The sequence below is a fragment of the Tamandua tetradactyla genome, chromosome X, assembly GCF_023851605.1.
Source record: "Tamandua tetradactyla isolate mTamTet1 chromosome X, mTamTet1.pri, whole genome shotgun sequence".
NCBI lineage: Eukaryota > Metazoa > Chordata > Mammalia > Pilosa > Myrmecophagidae > Tamandua > Tamandua tetradactyla.
In genome coordinates this window covers 19,523,038-19,549,088 of record NC_135353.1, presented here as the reverse complement: position 1 = coordinate 19,549,088, position 26,051 = coordinate 19,523,038, and the positions used below count along the sequence as shown (strand labels likewise).

At 42.0% G+C, this 26,051-nt stretch overlaps 1 protein-coding gene and 1 pseudogene across 2 annotated transcripts in view; one reads left to right on the top strand and one right to left on the bottom strand.

Moving 5' to 3' along the window:
• The window catches only part of FGF13 (fibroblast growth factor 13), a 564,332-nt gene extending 538,517 nt beyond the window's left edge, over positions 1 to 25,815 (bottom strand). For both annotated transcript variants that reach the window (XM_077146184.1, XM_077146186.1), the window contains exon 1: positions 25,601 to 25,815. In XM_077146184.1, coding sequence (XP_077002299.1) covers positions 25,601 to 25,649 — 49 coding nt within the window. In that variant the 5' untranslated portion in view covers positions 25,650 to 25,815. The remainder of the gene's footprint in view (positions 1 to 25,600) is intronic.
• On the top strand, positions 19,083 to 19,547 carry LOC143670579 (ATP synthase peripheral stalk subunit d, mitochondrial pseudogene; annotated as a pseudogene).
• Positions 25,816 to 26,051: the final 236 nt, after the last annotated feature.

Genomic DNA, 26,051 nt, shown 5'->3' with positions numbered 1-26,051 from the left:
TCATTCATCCATGACATCAGAACAGTTCGCACTTTCTTTTGCATGAATGAAAATTAGGCATGATTGTGTTTGCAAACCAGCAAGTAGCTGTCCATCCCAAAGCAGACATATATATCTGCTATATATAGATACATATATACCAACTTAGTACATAGATATATATATCTGCTATATATAGATGCATATTTACCAGCTTAGTACATGCAAATGTTATCTATATGCATATAAAAAATTTTAGAAGTTGCAATAAAAAAAGCTGTTTGTAGGTGGGCCACGGTGGCTCAGCAGGCAGAGTTCTTGCCTGCCATGCCAGAGACCCAGGTTCGATTCCTGGTGCCTGCCCATGCAAAAAAAAAAAAAAGCTGTTTGTGCAACTTTTTTTTGCTGCTTTTTGGATTTGGTTTATTTCCCCCATTTTAACTATTTTTTAAGTGTTCAATTCAATGGCATTAATTACATCCAAATTGTTGTGTTCTCTGCCATTTCAAGATTCAAAAACTAGAGACCACATACGAAAATGGGCCTTGTAGAATTTACACAGGAATGCAGAATAAAGGACTTCAACCCTGTTCCACAAAAAACAGCTCTGACTACCTGATTTCCAAGTAAAACATTTTGTAATCTTGGGTACTTTTTATCACTCAGGTAACATGCAAAAGTTGGGCATGAATTTTCTAATAAAGCTCCTCAGGGGCTACTGTTCTCTGCCTTCCTCCACCCCCAAGGAAAATCACCGTTGAGATATTAGGAGAATGGTCTATTAAAAACACTAAACAGTTAAGCATTTGTACTGTTATCCTTTAATAATGGCACTCCTAAACCTTAAGTCATGGTCTGGCATTATAATCTACAGATGGGGAACATAAATATAAGGTGATATTAAAGCCTTGAAGAATTTTCTGTTGCATTAAATAAAGGTAAGATAGTACAAAGTAGGAAACAAAATCTGAATTCTCAAGTACCAGTACTATTTGGGGACCACCATTCTAGACTCACTCTAATGTTTGATTTCCCCTTTTTATGATTTAGCTCTCATTTCCAAATATATTCCCAGAAAAAAGCTCCAGATAAGAAAGACTAAATATGTTAATCTGCACTTAACCAGGAAAAGTACCTGCATAAGAAATGGAGCCCAACTGATTCATGTCAATGCACTGATTTGACAAATATTTATTAAGGAGATATGTGGTGGCCCAGGGCCCAGGCCCCCTCTTAAACAGCTTGTAGTAGAGCTGCTTTAGCCAAGAACAGAGGTCAAGAAAGTAAACAGATTACTGATTGTGGGACTTCCTGGAAGATGGCGGCTTAGTAAGACGCGCGGATCTTAGTTTCTTCTCCAGGACACCTACTAGGGGAGTAGAAACGATACAGAAAGCGCCCAAAGCCACAACAGAGATAAAAAAGAAAGCGTACCCCATCCTGGAACGGCTGGCTGGCTGAGAGAAGCAGCTCGGGTGAGATCGCCGAGGCGCGCGGGCCTTACCGGGCGGGGTGGCAAGCGGCCGGAGTTACTCCCTTCCCCCTTCCCGGGCCGGCTGGGAGAATTGGAGAGGCGGTCCCCTGAAACAAAGACGGCTGGCGCCCACACCACGCGCAGCCCCCGGACCAACTGAGAGAATTGGATCGGAAACCCCCAGGCCGCGGAGAACGGTGACGGGTGGGGGAGGCCCCTTCCAAACCCGTGACTCCCGGGGAACGTGCACTCTCTCGGGCGGGCCGCTGCCGCTGGCGCCCTCCCGCCACGCTTGTTGCCCAGGGCCGACTAGGAAATTCGGACGGGCTCTTTCCCTGGCTGCTGCGACCAGCAACCCTCCCTGCGTTCGGACCCCGGGCCGGCTCAAGCCGTTTCGGCTAGCGAACCCCCAGGACGGCGAGAGTTTTCCAAAGTTTAAGGTCCCACAGCACCTTTTACTGGTGGGACCCGCAGACAAACGGGTGCCACGAGCGCCACCTACTGGGCAGGATAAGAAAAACAGAACCCAGAGATTTCACAGAAAAATATTACAACCTTGCTGGGTCCAACACCAAGAGAAATCTGAATAAATGCCCAGACGCCAGCAGCAGAAGATAACTGTCCACGCTCAAAAGATTGAGAATATGGCCCAGTCAAAGGAACAAACCAATAGCTCAAATGAGACACAAGAGCTGAGACAACTAATGCTGAATATACGAACAGAAATGGAAAACCTCTTCAAAAATGAAATCGATAAATTGAGGGAGGACATGAAGAGGACATGGGCTGAACATAAAGAAGAAATAGAAAAACTGAAAAAACAAATCGCAGAACTTATGGAAGTGAAGGATAAAGTAGCAAACATAGAAAAAATAATGGATAGCTACAATGATAGATTTAAAGAGACAGAAGATAGAATTAGTGATTTGGAGGATGGAACATCTGAATTCCAAAAAGAAACAGAAACTATAGGGAAAAGAATGGAAAAATTTGAACAGGGTATCAGGGAACTCAAGGACAATATGAACCGCACAAATATACGTGTTGTGGGTGTCCCAGAAGGAGAAGAGAAGGGAAAAGGAGGAGAAAAACTAATGGAAGAAATTATCACTGAAAATTTCCCAACTCTTATGAAAGACCTAAAATTACAGATCCAAGAAGTGCAGCGCACCCCAAAGAGATTAGACCCAAATAGGCGTTCTCCAAGACACTTACTAGTTAGAATGTCAGAGGTCAAAGAGAAAGAGAAGATCTTGAAAGCAGCAAGAGAAAAACAATCCATTACATACAAGGGAAACCCAATAAGATTTTGTGTAGATTTCTCAGCAGAAACCATGGAAGCTAGAAGACAGTGGGATGATATATTTAAAATACTAAAAGAGAAAAACTGCCAACCAAGACTCCTATATCCAGCAAAATTATCCTTCAAAAATGAGGGAGAAATTAAAACATTCTCAGACAAAAAGTCACTGAAAGAATTTGTGACCAAGAGACCAGCTCTGCAAGAAATACTAAAGGGAGCACTAGAGTCAGATACAAAAAGACAGAAGAGAGAGATATGGAAAAGAGTGTAGAAAGAATGAAAATCAGGTATGATATATATAATACAAAAGGCAAAATGTTAGAGGAAAATATTATCCAAACAGTAATAACACTAAATGTCAATGGACTGAATTCCCCAATCAAAAGACATAGATTGGCAGAATGGATTAAAAAACAGGATCCTTCTATATGCTGTCTACAGGAAACACATCTTAGACCCAAAGATAAACATAGGTTGAAAGTGAAAGGTTGGGAAAAGATATTTCATGCAAATAACAACCAGAAAAGAGCAGGAGTGGCTATACTAATATCCAACAAATTAGACTTCAAATGTAAAACAGTTAAAAGAGACAAAGAAGGACACTATATACTAATAAAAGGAACAATTAAACAAGAAGACATAACAATCATAAATATTTACGCACCGAATCAGAATGCCCCCAAATACGTGAGGAATATACTGCAAACATTGAAAAGGGAAATAGACTCATATACCATAATAGTTGGAGACTTCAACTCACCACTCTCATCAAGGGACAGAACATCTAGACAGAGGATCAACAAAGAAATAGAGAATCTGAATATTACTATAAATGAACTAGACTTAATAGACATTTATAGGACATTACATCCCACAACAGCAGGTTACACCTTTTTCTCAAGTGCTCATGGATCATTCTCAAAGATAGACCATATGCTGGGTCACAAAGCAAGTCTTAACAAATTTAAAAAGATTGAAATCTTACACAACACTTTCTCGGACCATAAAGGAATGATGTTGGAAATCAATAATAGGCAGAGTGCCAGAAAATTCACAAATACGTGGAGGCTCAACAACACACTCCTAAACAACGACTGGGTCAAAGAAGAAATTGCAAGGGAAATTAGCAAATACCTCGAGGCGAATGAAAATGAAAACACAACATATCAAAACTTATGGGACGCAGCAAAGGCAGTGCTAAGAGGGAAATTTATTGCTCTAAATGCCTATATCAGAAAAGAAGAAAAGGCAAAAATTCAGGAATTAACTATCCATTTGGAAGAACTAGAGAAAGAACAGCAAGCTAACCCCAAAGCAAGCAAAAGGAAAGAAATAACAAAGATTAGAGCACAAATAAATGAAATTGAAAACATGAAAACAATAGAGAATATCAATAAGGCCAGAAGTTGGTTCTATGAGAAAATCAATAAGATTGATGGGCCCTTAGCAAGATTGACAAAAAGAAGAAGAGAGAGGATGCAAATAAATAAGATCAGAAATGGAAGAGGAGACATAACTACTGACCTCACAGAAATAAAGGAGGTAATAACAGGATACTATGAACAACTTTACGCTAATAAATACAACAATTTAGAGGAAATGGACGGGTTCCTGGAAAGACATGAACAACCAACTTTGACTCAAGAAGACATAGATGACCTCAACAAACCAATCACAAGTAAAGAAATTGAATTAGTCATTCAAAAGCTTCCTAAAAAGAAAAGTCCAGGACCAGATGGCTTCACATGTGAATTCTACCAAACGTTCCAGAAAGAATTAGTACCAATTCTCTTCAAACTCTTCAAAAAAATCGAAGTGGAGGGAAAACTACCTAATTCATTCTATGAAGCCAACATCACCCTCATACCAAAACCAGGCAAAGATATTACAAAAAAAGAAAACTACAGACCAATCTCTCTAATGAATACAGATGCAAAAATCCTCAATAAAATTCTAGCAAATCGTATCCAACAACACATTAAAAGAATTATACATCATGACCAAGTAGGATTCATCCCAGGTATGCAAGGATGGTTCAACATAAGAAAATCAATTAATGTAATACACCATATCAACAAATCAAAGCAGAAAAATCACATGATCATCTCAATTGATGCAGAGAAGGCATTCGACAAGATTCAACATCCTTTCCTGTTGAAAACACTTCAAAAGATAGGAATACAAGGGAACTTCCTTAAAATGATAGAGGGAATATATGAAAAACCCACAGCTAATATCATCCTCAATGGGGAAAAATTGAAAACTTTCCCCCTAAGATCAGGAACAAGACAAGGATGTCCACTATCACCACTATTATTCAACATTGTGTTGGAGGTTCTAGCCAGAGCAATTAGACAAGAAAAAGAAATACAAGGCATCAAAATTGGAAAGGAAGAAGTAAAACTATCACTGTTTGCAGACGATATGATACTATACGTCGAAAACCCGGAAAAATCCACAACAAAACTACTAGAGCTAATAAATGAGTACAGCAAAGTAGCAGGTTACAAGATCAACATTCAAAAATCTGTAGCATTTCTATACACTAGTAATGAACAAGCTGAGGGGGAAATCAAGAAACGAATCCCATTTACAATTGCAACTAAAAGAATAAAATACCTAGGAATAAATTTAACTAAAGAGACAAAAAACCTATATAAAGAAAACTACAAAAAACTGCTAAAAGAAATCACAGAAGACCTAAATAGATGGAAGGGCATACCGTGTTCATGGATTGGAAGACTAAATATAGTTAAGATGTCAATCCTACCTAAATTGATTTACAGATTCAATGCAATACCAATCAAAATCCCAACAACTTATTTTTCAGAAATAGAAAAACCAATAAGCAAATTTATCTGGAAGGGCAGGGTGCCCCGAATTGCTAAAAACATCTTGAGGAAAAAAAACGAAGCTGGAGGTCTCGCGCTGCCTGACTTTAAGGCATATTATGAAGCCACAGTGGTCAAAACAGCATGGTATTGGCATAAAGATAGATATATCGACCAATGGAATCGAATAGAGTGCTCAGATATAGACCCTCTCATCTATGGACATTTGATCTTTGATAAGGCAGTCAAGCCAACTCACCTGGGACAGAGCAGTCTCTTCAATAAATGGTGCCTAGAGAACTGGATATCCATATGCAAAAGAATGAAAGAAGACCCATCTCTCACACCCTATACAAAAGTTAACTCAAAATGGATCAAAGATCTAAACATTAGGTCTAAGACCATAAAACAGTTAGAGGAAAATGTTGGGAGATATCTTATGGATCTTACAACTGGAGGCGGTTTTATGGACCTTAAACCTAAAGCAAGAGCACTGAAGAAGGAAATAAATAAATGGGAACTCCTCAAAATTAAACACTTTTGTGCATCAAAGAACTTCATCAAGAAAGTAGAAAGACAGCCTTCACAATGGGAGACAATATTTGGAAATGATATATCAGATAAAGGTCTAGTATCCAGAATTTATAAAGAGATTGTTCATCTCAACAACAAAAAGACAGCCAACCCAATTACAAAATGGGAAAAAGACTTGAACAGACACCTCTCAGAAGAGGAAATACGGATGGCCAAGAGGCACATGAAGAGATGCTCAATGTCCCTGGCCATTAGAGAAATGCAAATCAAAACCACAATGAGATATCATCTCACACCCACCAGAATGGCCATTATCAACAAAACAGAAAATGACAAGTGCTGGAGAGGATGCGGAGAAAGAGGCACACTTATCCACTGTTGGTGGGAATGTCAAATGGTGCAACCACTGTGGAAGGCAGTTTGGCGGTTCCTCAAAAAGCTGAATATAGAACTGCCATACGACCCAGCAATACCATTGCTAGGTATCTACTCAAAGGACTTAAGGGCAAAGACACAAACGGACATTTGCACACCAATGTTTATAGCAGCATTATTTACAATTGCAAAGAGATGGAAACAGCCAAAATCTCCATCAACAGAAGAGTGGCTAAACAAACTGTGGTATATACATACGATGGAATATTATGCAGCTTTAAGACAAGATAAACTTATGAACCATGTAATAACATGGATGGACCTAGAGAATATTATGCTGAGTGAATCCAGCCAAAAACTAAAGGACAAATACTGTATGGTCCCACTGATGTGAACGGACATTCGAGAATAAACTTGAAATATGTCATTGGTAACAGAGTTCAGCAGGAGTTAGAAACAGGGTAAGACAATGGGTAATTGAAGCTGAAGGGATACAGACTGTGCAACAGGACTAGATACAAAAACTCAAAAATGGACAGCACAATAATACCTAATTGTAAAGTAATCATGTTAAAACACTGAATGAAGCTGCATCTGAGCTATAGGTTTTTGTTTTGTTTTTTGTTGTTTTGTTTTGATTTTACTATTATTACTTTTATTTTTTTCTCTATATTAACATTCTATATCTTTTTCGGTTATGTTGCTAGTTCTTCTAAACCAATGCAAATGTACTAAGAAATGATGATCATGCATCTATGTGATGATGTTAAGAATTAATGATTGCATGTGTAGAATCGTATGATCTCTAAATGTTGGGTTAATTTCTTTTTTTCTGTTAATTAAAAAAAAAAAAAAAGAGAAGGGATATTTGGAGATGAAGGGATACAGACTGTACAACGGGACTGGATATAAAAACTCAGAAATGGACAGCACAATACTACCCAATTGTAATGCAATTATGTTAAAACACTGAATGAAGCTGCATGTGAGGTATAGGTTTTTTGTTTTTGTTTTTTTTGTTTTTTTTCTTTCTATTATTGTTTTAATTCTTATTCTGTTGTCTTTTTATTTCTTTTTCTAAATTGATGCAAATGTACTAAGAAATGATGAATATGCAACTATGTGATGTTATTAAGAATTACTGATTGTACATGTAGATTGGAATGATTTCTAATTGTTTTGTTAATTCTTTTTTTAATTAATAAAAAAAATGTAAAAAAAAAAAAAAAAAAAAAAAAAAAAAAAAAAAAAAAAAAAGAAAGTAAACAATCTCCCCAGAAGGGGAAGAAGACAACCAAGAATGTAAAATGGCACTGATGGCATCTTAGTCTTAAACATTAATCCTAGTAAAACATCAGGTCTTAGGTCCCTTTAATGATTTTACTAGAGACCTGACGTTCTCATACTATATGGGATGTCTTTGTTCTAAAATCATATATAGCTCATTGCATCCCACCCCCCTGTCCCTTATAGAGCGCTATTTCCTCTGGACTGGCCACCACCAGAGACCCTTTACTGTTCACAAGCCCCAATAAATCTATGTCTAATTCTGTGCCTGGCATGTTTTTCGGTCTTGTGGCAGCACCAACCCGTGCTCTGTATGAACTCAGTCTGGGCCAGAACAGCCTACTAAATACCCTAGAAGTAAAGGGCATTAGAGTCACTGTGACTCACTACTGAGAAACAGACTGCAATCAGTGTCAGAAAACTTAAAAGATGAAAAAAGGGAGACACAGAGAGGTGATAACTCTCCAATCACAGAGTTGCTAAGTGTGGACATGCGAGTGGATTTCCAGAAACGTGGGAGTCATCATTCTGAATTCCTCTCTTCCTCTTATTTAAATGTACTATCAATGTTAGCTAATACAATTACCACTCATGTTATCATTGATATTAAACCCATTCTCTGGTGCTCTCAAATCTATAGACATGGTCCATCTTCATTCCTACCCCACCAAGTCCAAGCCAGGACCACTGCATCAGCTTTCTCATGGTTTTCCCAGCCAGAGAGAATTTCGAAAAATGTACATCAGATCATGGGACTCCCACATCTTGAAATCCTCCACAGGCTTCCCAAAGCATTTAAAATGATATCCAAACTCCTCACCTGGACACAGCCCTTACTGCCTTTGTGAGCTGGCTCTTGCCTACATCTTCTGGTGCACCTCACACCTCTCTCTAGCTATAATGCATGTTATCCCACGTATTTGCATTAATGCTTCTATTCACTTTCATTCTGTATCTTTCTCTATCTGTCTTTATTCCCTCTCTCCCTTCCTCTCTTCCATTTCCATATCCTCAAATGGGCTCTGCTAGAAACCCTCTTCCCCCTGCTCTTTGTCAGGCCAAGTCCTAATTCACCTTTTGGACCATCCTGAGCTTGTTCACCTTAGTATTCACGGCCAGTACCCAGAATCAGGCCTGACACAGAGCTGGGATCTAACCCACATTTGTTGAATGAATAAATGATAAGAAACAAACTGCCCTGAAATTTATGCATGGCAAAGTCTGGGCAACATTTGTGAAAGCATATCTACCTTCACAAAACTGCTGAGTCAAAGGTGAGAGCCAACACAAAGTCAGAAATGAGTTGTGTTGGGCTCAATTACACCGCAAGCTCTCAGGAATGGTATTATCTGTTAAATAGCAATGGTCTATTGACTTAAAATGCTCGACCTACTAACACTAGTCATAGAACTATGTGCTTTTTTTTTTTAACATGGGCAGCCACCGAGAATCGAACCCGGGTCCTTGGGTATGGCAGGCAAGCATTCTTACCTGCTGAGCCACCATGGCCTGCCTGAACTATGTGCTCTTGTATGAAGAAGTTTGATTAAGCTGCTCTCTGGACTGGTTGTGTTTTACTGCTAAATAATTGGTATTCAGAATTGCTAAGAAGCTATCCCTTCCTCCCTCCCTCTCTTCCATTACCAAAAAAGAAAAAAAATCATGCTGCAAACATATATATGGATTTCTGATCGTGGGGCCCACAAATGACAAAGCTCCAAGGCATCTAATCTTAGCAGCAAAAAAAAACCTCTACTTAAAACCTAATGAGTTTTATTCATTTAAAAAGATAGTATCCCGGGGTTATGCTCATAATCAGCATTTAAACAGGTGAATTAAGTTACCATTGAGCCTGCCTGAATTCTGAGTAGTTTTTCTCTCCCCATATTTCTTCCAATCCGGTCACCCTGGCTTGTTCAACACATAGGAGGAAGGGTAGTTTTGACATTCCTGCTTAAAAACTGGAATCAATGCCCACTAAAATGAGGGTGGGCATTCTCAGCACATGCAAAGAATATCCACGTAACTAAGGCTACACTCCTCTACAAATACTGAACTTCCTTCCGTCCCCAAAGTAAAACATGCTCTTGCTCATCTCCCACCCTTTCCAGGTGCTGCTCCTACTTTCCAAGGCATTCTTATTCCTCCTTCTCAACTGACAAATTCTTACTCATCCTTCAGGTATCAGGTTAATGATCCTGCCACTATCACCACCCACCTAGGTTAGTTCCCCTTTCTGGGGGTTGCCCTAGCTCACCATCCGTCCTGATCAGGGCCCTGCCTCCTTGTCTATTTCTGCCACATGAGGGCAAGAACAGAGAACCTCTTGTCACCACTGTTTCCCCAGGTCCTGCCATGTGACTGGTGCTCTCTGAATGAATGCTATCCGATCCTCAGGTCCGTGTCTCTAAACTGTTGTCTAACACCTGAAAATAAATGCTTCTGCATGCTTTCTGTCCACCAAAGGGAAGCAGAGCCTGTTTAATGTTGCTAGGCCCTCTATTAGAACCCAGAGTTCCACTTTCTGTGATGTCTATTTTTGGAGACTTATAAAGATGGTGGGGAGGCTTCAGAAGAAAGCAAGGGGCATGAAATGCAAAACCTGGCAACCAGTACACGGCGGGGGTACCCGTGTGTGCCCTGATGCAAATACAACATTCCTAGCTCCACAACCCAAAGCCATACTCCATACCTGTGTATACCATCCTCAGGGGGTAGCTGTGAAGAGAGAGAATGTACAGTGGAGATGACCAAAGGGATCAACACAAAGTAAAACTAAAGCCCAGGTGTGGTCATTTCCCCTATTTGATGCCAACTATTCACCTAATGGTTCCACTCACTACCTTACAAAAGATTAAGAAAAAACTTAATTGCCACATATTTAAACCTAATGTGTGTTCCTGAACATAAGCCACGTCTCACACATATAAGAAGCAGAGAAAAGCAAATAAAAATGTCAAATTGTTCCGAGACTAACTAGGAAGTTAAATTTTTCCAAATGAAGGAATGAGTCAAATCTCTATCCAAGTCAGCATTTATTGTATTCTCTTTATGGGCCAGGGAATGTCCTAGGCTCTGGGGATCCAAAGATGAATGGTAGAGTCCCTGAACCCAACAAGTTTACAGTCTAGATGGGGTAGAAATACAGGGGAAAAGAGAAATGGAACAATGGGCACAAGAAGGCAAAGTCTGCTGCAAATGCGGGAATGGAGAATGGCAATGGAGGCAATTACAAAGGAACTACATTATCTCTACAAAAAAAAATTGCTGTACAATAAAAAAAGAACATAAAAACAATAAATAGACCTAAGAGGACCTAGAAAGAGCCCTAAACTCTCTTCTAATTGTTCTCATATTTGAAAGTCATTTGGATTGACATCTCAGGACTCCACGTCTTTGAGGATTTGGCTTCTTTCTTCCTTCACTTAATTCAAAGTGTTATTTTGAAGACCTAGGACTAAAAATTGAGGAAACAAATCAAGTAGGTTAAACTTGCTCCTCCCATAAATTATTTTTTAAAAATCATGCTGCTTGGTGTATCGTCATGAGCCTCTTCTCCAAGAAAACATGGTTGTGGTAGGGGAAAGCCCCAAATATGTAGAAATGTATAAAAATGCTGTCCTCCATGTAATGAAGTCTCCTCACCAAATGCACTAATGGGGAAATCTGCAGCACTAAAGTTTTTAGACTAAAAACTTCAGTTCTTTTAGTCATGGCTATGTGCAATGGTATGAAAGGAGATAAACATACTTTTTAAAAACGTTCTTGCCTTTGTGGGGGAAAACAATACAAACAATCTTATTTAGGACACAGCAGTTACTGTAAACATCCCAAGGAAAGCTTATTAATATCAGCCACCCACAAAGGACCTGGTTTCAACCATGGAATGTCATAGAGTCAGTGGAAGGAAGGCTAAGAAAGAATTCTCCTGGATTTTAAGAAATTAGAATGCCAGGATTTGGGTGTAGCTCAATTTGGATTTAGAAATTGCAAACAGAACCAATATTTTAAATAAGGAATTTAGAGTAGAGGGTGTTTGGAAGGCATTCTGGCTCTAACTCTCAGGACTGAGAGAACCTGCTTGATAAAGAAAAAATCCAAGATGCATGTTTATGTCAATCCTTGGCTATCAGTAAAGGAGACCACCTTCCTGAATCTCTCAGCGTGTTGAACTGGAAATGCATTGGACTAGGTCACCCCTGCTGCTAAACTTGCTCTATGACCTCAGGCAGGTCACTGCCTCCCTCTGGGCCTGATTTCCTCATCTCTGTAATGGGAAGATTGGACCAAACGATTATTAAGGTCATTCTAGCCACAAGAATCTATGATTATGAGTCTGGGGAGCAAAAAAAAAAAAGGTGCCACTCTGAGCAACAGCTTATAACTAGAATTGCAAAAACTCAAATGCTTCAACAAGAGGCCTCTAGCCTTGGTTTCCATTTGGTTTTGCTTTTGTTTTTATCAAGTCGTCCTTGATCCCTAAAGAAATAGATACACCAGAGTAGATGCTATTAAAAGAAAAGCTTTTCATAAACCAATACTTATGATATTATCAATAACTATGTTCCCGTTCACTGAATCCAATTTGTATATAAAAATGCTTTGAAATCCTGAGCCTCACCTGAATATAACATGGTCAAGAGAAATGTACCCTAGACAAAATCTCTCTTCCAGCCGTGTAAACTGATCAACTCAACTTTTGACTCAAAGGCAGGGGAACAAGTTTATTATCTTCTGCCTGGGTCTTTTGGATCCTAGGGAGATGTCTCTGCACTAAAAATCAATACAGGATTTTTCAAGGTATTCAGTTTTGTCACTTGTCTGGAGACAATGGCCTCAGAAAAGAAGATGAACTGTCTTACTTCCTTTTCTGTGCATGCTGCCCTTTAAAGACATGCTCTTTGTGCCATAAATTCAAAGGCTGCTTTTATGTCCAGTGGGGTGGAGGGAGAAAGCTGGATGGTTTGTAAATGGTGAAATCTGTCAAATTCCCAAAGGCTCTTGTGATACAAATCAGGTCAATGCTATACAGCCTGAGCCCCCTATTCCACGGAGGAAATAAATACCATTTATAACTCAAAGTAACTAGCAGCAATAGGTCAATGCACCTAACCGATCATGAATCCATTACAGGTATTTCTTGATGCCTGGAGGATGGGAAAGAGGTAGAGGCATGCCTGGGACTGGCCCAATTGTCATATTCCCCTGCCCCAGATACAGGCACAGGGGCAATTCCCTTGCTCAACCCACATCATCCTGTTCTGGACTGGCAGAAGAACATCGCAATAGGAGTTCCACTCCCACCACCTTACCCCATCACATTAACAGCCATTAAGGGTCAAAATATTTGAGTATTGACCTTGGCCAATCTAATAGTAGTGCTGAAATTGCAAGCTTCAAATGGCATCCCCAAAGCCTTCTCTGAACACCTGCACTCCCTGGATGGATCAAAGCTTTGAAATTCTCTTCCTCTCCCATTTTCCCCTAAATAGAAGGCAGCAAGAATGGAGGAGAGATTGGCAATAGGAGAGAAAAGAGGAACTAAAAGGGAGAAAGGAGACTTCCAAACAGCATTTGCATGTGGAAGATGGGTAGAAGTAGGAGGGAACACAACAGTTTGTTTAATTCAACCCATGAGGAAACCTAGGCCCCAGAGCTTACAGTCCATTTGCAACTGTGCTGGGCATAGGCCCCAGGTTCCAACCAACTTAGGCTTTGGGAGTCATTGATCTCTTTGAGAATCTATTGAAAGCTATGGACATAGCTCACTAGAAATTTACATATACTCAGTTTCTAGGGGTCCTTTGATAGTCTCTAGGGCAGTGTTTCCCCAAATTACCTGATGACAACAATCACTAGTTGCTGATTAAAAATTCAGATTACCAGGCTTCTCTTCCTTTGGAAGTTCTGATTCTTAAGGCAGGGGACCACTTATTTTTTTTTTTTTAAATTAACCTGACAGGTGGTTCTTAACTTCAGGCAAGCTTGAGAAACACTCTGTTCAGGGGCAGTAGGTCTCTAAATTGGCTCTACAATAGAACCACCTGTGGAGTTTTGTGAAAATATGGCTTCCTATGCCACAGGCCCAAATGTACAGCATCAGAAATGGGGAAAATATGTGGTGAAAGTGAGGCTGATACTCTAGTGAACCCTGGACCACAGATTAATAACCCATGTCTGACTCTATCCAGATTGGCCTGTCCAGTGCCATGATTGGCATGGGGCAATGATGTGCTCGTCCTGATGTCAACCTGCAAAATATCCACTCCATTGAAGGCAGGGATGATTATCTGTTTTGCTTGAAGCTGAATCCTTGTTCCTAGAGCAGTACCTGGCACATGCAAGGTTCAATAAATAGCCATTGAGCAAATTAATATATGAATTAGTAAAATTGGAACGCCTTAAGTTGTGCTATGTCTCTGTCAAGAAACATGTGTGTAATATAGATTTGCTTCTATTGGCAACAAGCCCTCTGATAAGAACCCTCTGACTTGAATCATAAAAGAGGGAAATTACTATTTTATTAATATTGCCAACATCATTGTTGACCAGGTTCTACTCAGTTGTCACTGTCTTTAATGTTTTCCAAACATTTTCTCATTTATTCCTTAAAAATATATCATGTGAGACAAATATAACCATCTTCATTTTGGAGTAACTGAGACTTAAGAGAGGTTACAAATTAAAATAGGAACATTAAATCCAGCTGGAGTGTTGCCATCATTCTGGTTTGGAGGTTCAAATGTACAAGAAGCATTTTAGGAAGCCCAGGATGGATACTGAGCATTTTCATTAAATAACCCATTTATTGAGCATCTAGTTGTAAAAAGGGTCTCATGGGGAGACAAGACACAAGCAGGTGAAAAGCTAACAGCAAGATGTATCCAAGGTTGTCCCTGGGCATTGTCAGATGGAAGACCAAGAAGCCCAGAACAAGGTGTAAGCAATTCTTGCTGGAAGGGTGGGAAAAAGGCTTCCTGGAGTAATGAGGGTTAAGCCTGAACTAGAAATATCATGAAATGTAGAAAGGAATAGAAAGGGCATTCCAGATCCAGGAACTGTGGGATCTGACGCAGAATTATCATTTTATAGACAATCAATGAGCAAGGTTGTATTTATATTGTTATTTTTATTATTATTATAACTATAGCATTAGGATCATCATATATGTCCACTGCAGAAAAAAACAGAAAATACAAATAAACAAATGAAAAACTATTAATCTTCTATAAGCCACCCAGAGATTCCTTTTGGTATATACTCTTTCAATATTTTTTCTAAGCATATTTGTGCATATGTTTGTGCAGACAGATACATCCGTATTTAAATTTATATTTACAGATTTATGCATGCATATATATACATTTATAAAATACCAATAGTGTTTGTGGAGTCCAATGAGATGGATCCCAAGGAGGTGCAGAAAAACTTTTCACACCCACAGGCACAAAATTGTCATCTCCCTTTTGTCACCCCCAAGTGTACATATGAAAACGGGTGCAAAAGATTATTTAATGACATAGAAAAATATTCTAACATGTTGTAGAGAAGAGAACAGGTTATAGTACAGACTGCAGAACCCCATTCACTTAAAGTCAATTGTCTATGTATTAGTGTGTATTATAACATGCAGAGGAAAACAAGACTAAGGAGATAGCTCAAAAAGTTATCCTGTGATCAGAATCTTGGGTGATATTTACTTTATCCTCCATGCTTTATCTGATTTTCCAAATTTTGCCCAGAGAAGGCATCATTTTGTAATCTGTTAAAATGCAAGGAAACATAAATAAAACGTAACAGCACACAAATTCAAAAGGGCAGTGAAGGCTCTGCCCAAGAGGCAGCCCCGGTTTCTGAACAGCTGAAACTGAATTAGCATCAAGCAGAAGACAGAGAAAGCAAAGCTCTAGTGTTGGCCCCAGCCCCGGACACTTTAAGGCTTGACTGCAATCTTTTGCCTTCCCTATATGCCTCTGAGGCGCCCGCGGGGGTGGGGGTGGGGGTCAGGTGTAGGGAGAGCAAAGGGTGCCTTGATGACCGGGAGCGGGGCGCTTCCCTCGGCCTCGCCCGGCCGCCACCATCTTAGCGCTGCCTCCCCCCCACCCCCAGATGCCAAACTGCATCCACGCGCCGGACTCTCCCCCCATCGCCTGCGGGCACCCCCACGGCCGGCTTCGGTGTCCAGACCCGGGCGGCGTCTCCCTTGGCGTCCACACGGGCCTGCCGGTCCGTGGACCCAGGGCAAGTGGGCAGCGCCCTCCCCAGCCCGCCGCCGCCGCCGCCGCCGCCTGGAAGGAGCTTTGTCATGCCCGGCGCCAAGCAGCTCTTCGCCAAGTTTCACCTTCGGTGACACAACTTTTCCGTGTTTCTTTTTTAGGCAGCCGCCACATCACGAGGCTAATGAGCACACTGAGGTTTGTAATAAACCCGCCTGCCAGATCTACGGCGACTGGGGGACCCAGGGTTGACCGGACCGGTCAGCGCTGCCGTCTGGTTCCCAGCTAGTCGGGAAACAAAGGCTCCCTGGAATGACAGCGACTGGAACCACAGGCCCTGTTTCCTGGAGGATGGCTCGCGTTGTTCCCAGAGCTCCGAAAACCACGTGCAAACCCAAGAGCTCTTTTAGCCTTAGTGGTCAATCATCTCCCACCCCCACCCCACCCAAGGGGAGGGGCGAGCATCCGCATAAACAATCAAAGGCGAAATAAGCAGGTCAATTCTCAATACCTTCAAAGTCATGGTTGAAAGAAGATGCTGAAAATATCTATAGGCACATTCAAGAACTGCACTCAGGCTGTCTTTAAGTTGTTTACTTTCTACTTTTAACAGCAAAGATAAATATTTTAAGAACTCTAGCTGTTTACTAATCTCCAGTTCTAGAGCAATAGAGATTTCTGAGAATTGGCTTTCATGTTTATGATTAAACTTACCTGTAACTACACAATAGACCTCTCCGTCACTGTTAAACATAGGTTCTGCAGCACAGAGAAACACTACATGAGTCCCAACTTTGAGGACTATAATTAATATGTTCGTTCAAGGCGTGTGTCTCTGTTAACAAGATATATTTTGGGAAATATTATCTAACTGAAAGCAACATAAATAGTATAAAAAAGAAAAACTTGCACTTTTTTATTTTTCCATTTAAAATGAGTTATATAATAAGTAGTGAAAAGCTTCCTCCATGGAACTGCACTTTAAGGAGGGGGAGGGGGGCAGAGGATTTTTTTTTTTCACTGAAGTTAGGATAGCTACCAAGGGAGACAACTCTAGAAATGAGAATCCTCCAAAGGAGCCCAGCATACCCTAAGGAACCCCATTTGGTTAATGGAAACCACTGACATCTGTTGATAAGAAAAGGAAGGAGGGAGAAAAGGAGAGAGAGAGGAAGAGCGTGGGGTTGAAAGTGAAAGACAGAGAAGGGAAATGAGCCATATGATTCTGATGAGAGAAAGACTGAAAGCATATGCCATGTAACAAAATAAATAAATAAACAATTGGAGTTTTACACAGCAGGGAATTCAGAGGAAGTGTCAGCTTTAGAACACAGGTGAAACAAGCTCCCAGACAGAGTTCTGGGGAAAAGTGCCATTATTTTCAAAGTAACAGATGCATAAATCTTGAAAGCTACAGTCATGTGGCCAGTGCCCTGGAGAGATGTTCAAGGGACTGGCCAAGGGAAGCAAGATGCACACTGAAAAGAGAAAAATCTAATGTCCAAGGAAAGAAAAGGGCACCCAAGGTAAAGCAGGGTTCCTTTCATCTCGCTATGCCCAGAACCAGCACAATGTCTGGCACAAAAAAGTCATGTAAGAAATGTTTGCAGATTTGTTTAACTGAACAAAGACCAAAGCCCTGGAGCAACTGGAAAACAGACTTAGGGTGCATGGGTGACTCAGTGGTAGAATGTTTGCCTTCCATGCTAGAGACCTGGGTTCAATTCCCGGATTATGCACTCTCCCCCCTCCAAAAAAGGAAAACAGACTTAATTTTGTCTTTGTGCAAAACTGGATTATGAAAGAATCGATCCTGCTGCCTGGGAAGACAGTATAACATAGTGTTCAAGAGGTGGATTTGGAGTCAGTCAAATCTGGATCAAACCCTTGCTCCACCATTTTGCTAGCTGAGTGAGCCAACGGACTGGATTCAAGTCCTGAGACTCAGTTTTTTCATCTGTCAAATGGGAATAAAAATAGTACCTATATCTATCCTCCTAGGTTGTTATGAAGATTTAATGAGATAGTTCATGCTTAATCTCTGGCACAGTCAGTGTTGAGAAAATAGTATTATTTTTAGAGCCTCAACCATATTTACTTCCCCAACCCATCCATATGTCAGAAATTCAACCCCTGGTGATAGAAGCCTTTGGGTTAGAGCTCTGCCTCTGGCTACCACTAGTCAAAATGTGAATACTCCCAAGGCATCTATCAGATTCAGACACAGTGAGGGAGTAAATGTAGCTGGGAACCAATGAGTTTTCCTAGCCTAGTAGTACATGCATTCAACAATCATTTACTGATTAGTGCTATGCCAAGCACCCAGACAATATTTTTGAACACACTAACGTTGTGAACTCATACAAACTACATAATCTCCCTGAGCTTCCATTTGCTCATCTCTAAAGTGTATATACACTAGTACCTACCTCATTCGGCTGTCATGATGATTAAATTTAAAATATATGTAAAAATAGGGCAGTGCAATAGTGGCTCAGTGGCAGAATTCTCACCTGCCATGCCAGAGGCCTGGATTCAATTCCCAGATCCTGTCCGTGCCAAAAAAAAAAATATATATATATATATATGTGTGTGTGTGTGTGTGTGTGTGTGTGTGTGTGTGTGTGTGTGTGTGTGTAAAAATAAGGTATGCCTAGTAAATAGTAAGAACTCAATAATTTAGAAGCTGCTGTAACAATGACTATCATTATTATTATTATTAAACCATGAATAAACAACACACACCTATCTAAAGGAATGCCAAACTTTGCTTGTCATCCAACAAATATTACTTGTGGGCCTACCATGCACAAGACCCCACTAAGTGTCCAAGTGTGAGGCAGGGAGGGTCTTCCAAGAAACCGAAGAACAGGACAAGGAGAAGGGGTATCCACAAGGAAAGGAAACATGCTGAGAGGTGGCCTGGTGTCAGAAACAAGAGAGCATACTGCATGATTACATTTATATGAAGTTCAAGAACAGACAAAACTAATTTATGGAGATAGAAATCAATATAGCAGTGACCTGGTTCCATTATTTGCCGCTTGGATTGTGGGCCGCCAGGATGGGTGAAGGATCCCAAGATGGATGAGCAAAAACTTGCTCTAAAAGCCATTGACTGGGTAGCTTTGCAGGAGATCAGACCCCGAAACCAAAAGGTCATTGCTAACTCTCTGAAATCCTGGAATGAGACCTTCATCTCCAGGTTGGCTACTCTATCTGAGAACCCCCCAGTGATCCCTTGGGTTTACTACAAGGCCAACATGGCCAAGGCTGGCTTGGTAGATGACTTTGAGAACTTTAATGTCCTTAAGTTTCCTGTGCCAGGGGACAAATATCCTTTCAGGTTGAATGCTAAAGAAAAAGGAGATGTGAAAATGTGTGTTTAGTTTTTGAATCTCTCAATGACCAGGACTGAGGAATATGAGAAAGAGCTACAGAAAATGAAGAACATAATTCCATTTGATCAAGTGACCACTGAGGACTTGAATGGAGTCTTCCCTGAAACCAAATTAGACAAGATAAAGTATCCTTATTGACCTCATTAGTCAAGAGAAAACTTATAAAATTGAGTTTGGGAGGAAACTCTGGCCCTCATATTATATATAAACTGTGAACATTAAAAATAAAAATAATTTAAAAAATAGCAGTGGTCTTTGAGAGGAGAATGACTAGAAAGAGGCAGGAGAAAACTTTCTAGGGTGATGAAAATATTCTATAACTTGACTGGCGTGCTGGTTATATGGATGTAACAGTTGTAAAAATTCATCAAGACATCCACTAAGATGTGTACATTTTAATGTATATAAACTTTAATTATAAAGAGGGAAATTGAGTTCATAATAGTTTTAAAAAATTAACTTTTTCCTAATTTGGCCTCTCAACAGTCCTACCTTTCACCAGAAGACTTTCTCTTTCTTCCCAGGCCCTCCTGACAGGGTCCAGAAAGAACAAAAGCTGTGTACACCTGGGAAATCCTTTGTGCCAAAGAGTGTCCAAACCAAATCTGAGGTCTCTGCAAAAGGCTGACAGCAGGCAGGTCAATCAAGGGACTGAGCTCGGCCCATCCCTATTGACAAACAAAACCTCACAACAGGAGAAGCCAAGAGTGCTGCCAACCTTAAAAGAATCAGCAAGGATACTTACTGCACCCTGCCCCTTGCCAGTGACACTAACACGCTTTCTGTTTGAAAATCGATGCTAAACTACTTTCAGAGGGCAGAAGTAGGAGTGGAGCATGAGAACAGCCTTCTAGTAATTTTCAACATATAATCATTGGAATTTAGGCTTAATGTTTATCACAAACTCAGGTTCCTTAATAAAACAGTCTTTCCTATTTCCATCGTGCCCCAAGAACCCAAAATTTAGCTCTTTTGTAATATAAAAGCACCGTTTTCAGGGTTAACATGCTGGAAAACACTGCATCAGAGGGAAAAAATTGGCTATCCAATTCAAGTAGAAGTTGGATTTGAGGCTGGGGCAGAGGTCATGACAACCACTATACAATATAATTTTCTTTAAGAAATTAGTGCATTTACTTAGAAGCCCATACCCATGAGAAATGTTTCATCAAGATATGGCATTCACCAAAGATAAAATGCCATGTGAAAAAAAAAAATGTCAGAAATATGATTCAACTGAGTTCATAGAACTGGTATACCACAAATAGATAACCTACATTTCGAGTTGATGAAGCCTGAGTAAGATGAACCATGTAATGCAGGAAGGACAATGTGCCTAAAATCTACTCCTCAGCCTATGCTGATAAATCCTGTTGATAATGTATCTTCCGGATGGGGAAAAGTAAATCGGTTACTGCAGAAAATGAGTTGTGCAGATGTTTGCGTTCTGTATTTAATTGCTATAACCATACCATGTGCTTCACCTTCACATTTCACTGTTAATGTTAAGCTTCACAAGGTAATAGTCATATAGGATCCCCTCCACTCACCATACTTTAATTCATATGGGGTTTTATTTCCTCCTCAATTTGTTTAATATTGGCAATTATTTTCTATTTCTTTCAAATTTCTCAACCCCAAAAATATAAGCCATAATGAAGCAAACACTATAAACATTTTTATTGGATATATTTGAAGAGCTGCAACACATTCTGATTGCTCTGCATTGATTGTAATTCCCAGAGTGAGGAGGTGATTTAGACATAAAATAGCACAACTGCAAAGACACGTGGAACATGGAACAGTTTCCACTCCCTGCTCACTGCCTCACAAATCAACCCTCCAGAGGACCACTCGAACCCTAATTCCAGTGACCTCCCAATCCTGATCCCGGTTCTCAAGGCCAACCCTATATCTCCATGCCCTGGGCATGAACCTCATCCTCTCAGCTCATTCCCTGCTCCTCACGGAAGCCCCAACCCAGCATCCATCCCCCGACTCCAACCTCACCCACATCTTCAGCCCTTGGATGCCTCAGAACACTTTTTAATGGTTTGAACAACTCTCAAAAGAGAATTGGAGGAAGCAGTGCCAAGCCAGGGAAAAGATACAAGATCCCTAACCCATGTCTCAACCTGTTCTCCTTCTAGCCTCAGCCATGTTCAGTAAAGATGCAACATAACAACACACAAATACAAATAGTAATGAAGAAGATTCGGGGACACTGTGCACTCATCTTACGTACCCATCCCCAAGAACAGACTAGCATTCCGAATTTCTGTGAACAGTGTTCCCAAGTGCGGGTGATTACAAAAAAGAGCTCTCTCTGGCCACACCCCCTCACTGAGGCTGTGGCCACCAGGCACACGTGTACATGTGGCTTATGACAATCTGTCAAAACACTGGATGAGAAAATAAGTCCCTACATGAGTAATAGGTAGATTATGATTGTTAGTCTTTAATAAGAGTTCACCAACGTCACAATTTCTTACCTCTAATCACTAAGCATCCTCTGGCCTAAGCCTTAGAAAACACTTAACAGAACCTGTTACAATAAATCCATGCAGACCAAAAATGATCTTCTGGAATGGCATTCAGAGTTTGAGTCTTGCTTCACTAGCTGCTTGGCTACAATACCCTGTTTCTTCCTAGGGAGGGTAGACAGGCTATCAGAAAAGGCCAGAAAGTGAGCAGAAATGAGCCATGGCCATAAATGCACAGGGGCACCACAATCCGTTACAGGGACAGCATACAAGTAGCAGGCTTTTTGGACTATGCATGGAATTGCCCTCTGTCACCCAACAACCAGCATGAGCCCAGCCTGATGCTAACGCTGTCTCACCAAGAGAATCAACAGCCTATGGTCTAGAAACTTGCCTGGATATGGTAGCTCTTTGGATAAACAAAAGGGAAAGGGCTGCTGAAAAACCCAGACTCAACTCCAAATATGTAGCAACAAACCACATGACAGTTTTCAAAGTGGAGAAGTGGCTATCACTTTCAGTCAATCCAGAAAAGATTTTATTTAATCTGTAGTAGGTTACAAGTTTTCCAATGCCACGGAAATATAACTGCAGTAAACCATATACAGCCTTAACTGAGTGCTTTTTGCAACAGACAACTGCTGAAAAGATCTTATGTGACAAGGTAGAGAAGAGTGAGTCAAAGCTAAGAAAATATCTGCTTGAACAAACAAATGTTATACTTTCCTCTTCCCTGAAATAGAAATATATCCTCCGGTTCAGGAGCTGCATGCCAGACACCAAAACATGTATACATCTGCCAATTTTAAAGTATACGCAAAATATAAATAAATACACAAAAGATGATTTGCTGCACAAGAGACCTTTTTAATAGTTGCAAACAGAATCAAGATCGACCTCCCCCTTTCCAAAGGGAATAGTCTAGCTTGCTTGGCTAGATTACTGAAAAGGTTGTCAAAAAGATCCTTGCCCTTCACTGGTTTTAACCTCAATGAGTTGAAGAAACTGCCATTTAAAAAAACAATCCGTGATTTATATGTTCTGAAAGCTGCCTTCCGTTCGGCAGCACAAAATAACTTCCTACTTACTTACTACCTGCACTTAAAAAGCTCTAGAAACACTGTATTCTAGATTAATCTTCTATGTAGTTATGATACGGTGGGAGGCTGAAAACAGACTGTGAAATTCATTCAAACAAACGAAAATAAATTCAAACAAACAATCATCTGTCAAGCCATTGTTCAAAATTAAATGTGTGTATATTCAAAGTGTCCATGAAATGTTCAAACCTATAAATTATGTTACAAAGAGTGTTACTAATGAACCTCTTAGAAACTTTTAAAAAAAAACTCAAAAATGACCTCCATATAAATAATCTGTAAATAACCAAGCTTCTTCATGAATACAGTCAACAAAAATAAACTTTGTTGGTTAAAAATATGAGTAGACCCTAGTATCATTCATCTCCAATATAAAAAGTAGTGTTTAAAATTTGATCATATGAGACTTTTAATATACTTGAAAGGAGAAAATAGTAATGGCTAGTAGACATTCACTCTTTTGAAAATATTTTCAACATCCAACAGAAAGGTTGATGGAGTAATCAGATCTTAGCCACAATATCCCCAATTCATCAGCAAAGTAAACTTTCTCATAAAGTGGCTTTAATTTATTCTATTTACAGCCATAACTCCAAATGCTAATTACACAATTATTACAGGGGGCTTTGTGGTTTCAAATCTGTGAGTCAACATAAGAAAATGTTATGACACATGTCTGGTAAAAATGTTCATTATTGAGTTACAGAAACCTATCCTATATTTTCTCATTTATCCTTCCTGGACAATTGCAAGGTATATCCTTAAGGACAGTAACTCACTTCTGTGAGTTGGGTTTCAGGGTCCTCCCAAATGTAGTTTCAAGGAAGCCTTAGGTAACCACCTGATGGAAATCCAGAAACAGAGTTCCTGGAAACAAACTTGAAATACTCCCACTCTTCAAAGGTTTTTACCACTCCGGGCCCTCAATGAAAAACAAAACCTTTGAAAGACCCTGAAAGTCATTCCCCCTTATCTTGTGAATGCATGTCGAAGACACTTCACAGTTAGGAAAGCCCTGGAAACGTATAGCAGCACTTTACTTTCCAAAACTACTGTTTTGGATCATCTGTGTCTCAAACAGAAAGCAGGACTGAGTCCCAGGGGGTTGAGCTCTAGCCTTGAGTTGGGGGGGGGGGGGGTCGGGTTGAGGGCAACACTGACCCTTAGCACATCAGCTCTAACCCCACCCCCACCCCAAACTTCCCGAGCCTTTCGAAGTCCCTTTGCCTCCCTGGAAAACAAAGGGCTCCATTTAAACACCAGGATAAAGGCCCTGGGCGGAAAGACTTTGACAACTTTCCGCGGGGGAGGGCTGGCGCTGTCCTAGAATCTCCTGGGAAAGAAAGCAATGAGGAACGGGGAGAGGCGAGAAGGAGGAGAAAAAGAGAAAAAAGAAAAGGGAGAAGGGTGGGAAGGAAGGGGGCCTGAGGGCTCAGAGGAACTGCCCACTACCCAGGAGAGCTAGGGCCCCATCTACAGCAGCCTCACTTCGCAGCGTGGGTCGTTGAGGTTCACTGTGCTCAGCCCACTCCAGGGTCTACTCAGTGGACAGACCGGACACTGGTACCTGAGACACCTGCTGTTCCCCTCTGCTCATCCACACTCCCTCTCTGTGCCTCTCCAGCACTGGCGTCTCCAATTCACATCCCGGAACTTAGCCGGGTCCTAAAGCTAGGACTAGCGGGTGAGCACGGGTGGGGGTGCAGGGCGCCCCTTCCTTCCTCTGAGTTCTCCCCAGCCTGAGCCCCGTTCCATTGCGCCTCCCCAACCCGCCAGTGGGAGGCCATAGGCCGAGAAGTGCACTCCGGGGACCCGGAGGACTAGCGTCCCAGGCCAGATGGCTGAACCCCAGCGAACCGACGGAGGGGACTTTCCCCGCCTGCGGCCGCCCGCCCCCACTGGGCACTGGTGACAAGGGGACAGCAGCCTTTGTTCTCCGGGGGCTTGGCGAGTCTGCACTGGCAAGGCGCAGCACAGGCGGCGCCGGGGCACCGGGATTGCTCACTTTCGCACGCGGTGGCTCTCAGGGTGCAATCTCCAGTCTTTCCATGGGGGGAGGGAGTTGGGGGTTCAGGGGTGTGAGTAGGGGGAAGGAGTGTGGGGGAGGGACTCTCGCCTCGGCCAAGCTCTTTGTTTGCATTGGGGGCGGGGAGAGGGGTTGACGGTGGGTTCGGGCTCGGGTTCTGGGAGCGGGGCAGATTCCTGAGTATGTCACCATGTTGCATCCGCGCAGCACACATATGCACACTCGCGCACACGCACACGCATGCACTCGCACAGACAGGAGTCCGGCCGGCAGCAGGCTGCGCGGCTCCCGGCGCTCAGGGCTGCAGCAGCGTCGGCTGCCCGCAGCGCCACCACAGTGCGTCCAGAGGGGGAGTAGAGGAGGCTGGAGGCACTCGCGGGGCGACAATTTCACGAGGAACGAGGGAAAGTGAAGCGAACCCAGACCTCTCCCCGGTGGCTCCGGGTGCCCCCTTCTTGCCCGGGGTCGCAGAGGTCACTGGCGGCTTAGGCTCGGGGACAGAGGTGGGGAACCGCCGGCGGGCGGCGCGCACGCGAGGGGGCGAGGGACACGAAGGGAAGGGAAGCCGGCGGACACGGTGGGCGGGCTTACCCTTTGAAGCATCTTTCTCCTCTTTAGGCTTGGTCACCTTTCCACTCATAGATCCCAGCTTTGCTGGACAAGGTTCGCCCAGGAGACGGAAGTCCTCGCCGAGCCGGCCGGACTTGAGAGAGCGCTTAGGGCGGCAAGTGGCGACCGCGAGCTACCCTCGTAGTGGCTCGGGCGGAATCCGCTTTCCCCCACGGCTGCTGCTGCTTCTGCCGCCGCCGCCGCCGCCGCTGCTGCCTACGAGAGAGTGGGGAGGAAAGGAGAGGGGTGAAGGAGGAGCCGCCGCCGCCGCCGCGAGCCTGAGCGGCCGGCCGCGGGAGGAGCCGCTCATCTGGCTCCAGAAGTGAAAGACAAAAGCGGCGCGGTGCTTCCTTCCGCGCCCCGCGCCCCGCGCCCGGCGCTCCTGCCCGCCGGCGGAGAGCCGCGCTCCCCACCCCCCGGGACGCCGAGAGGC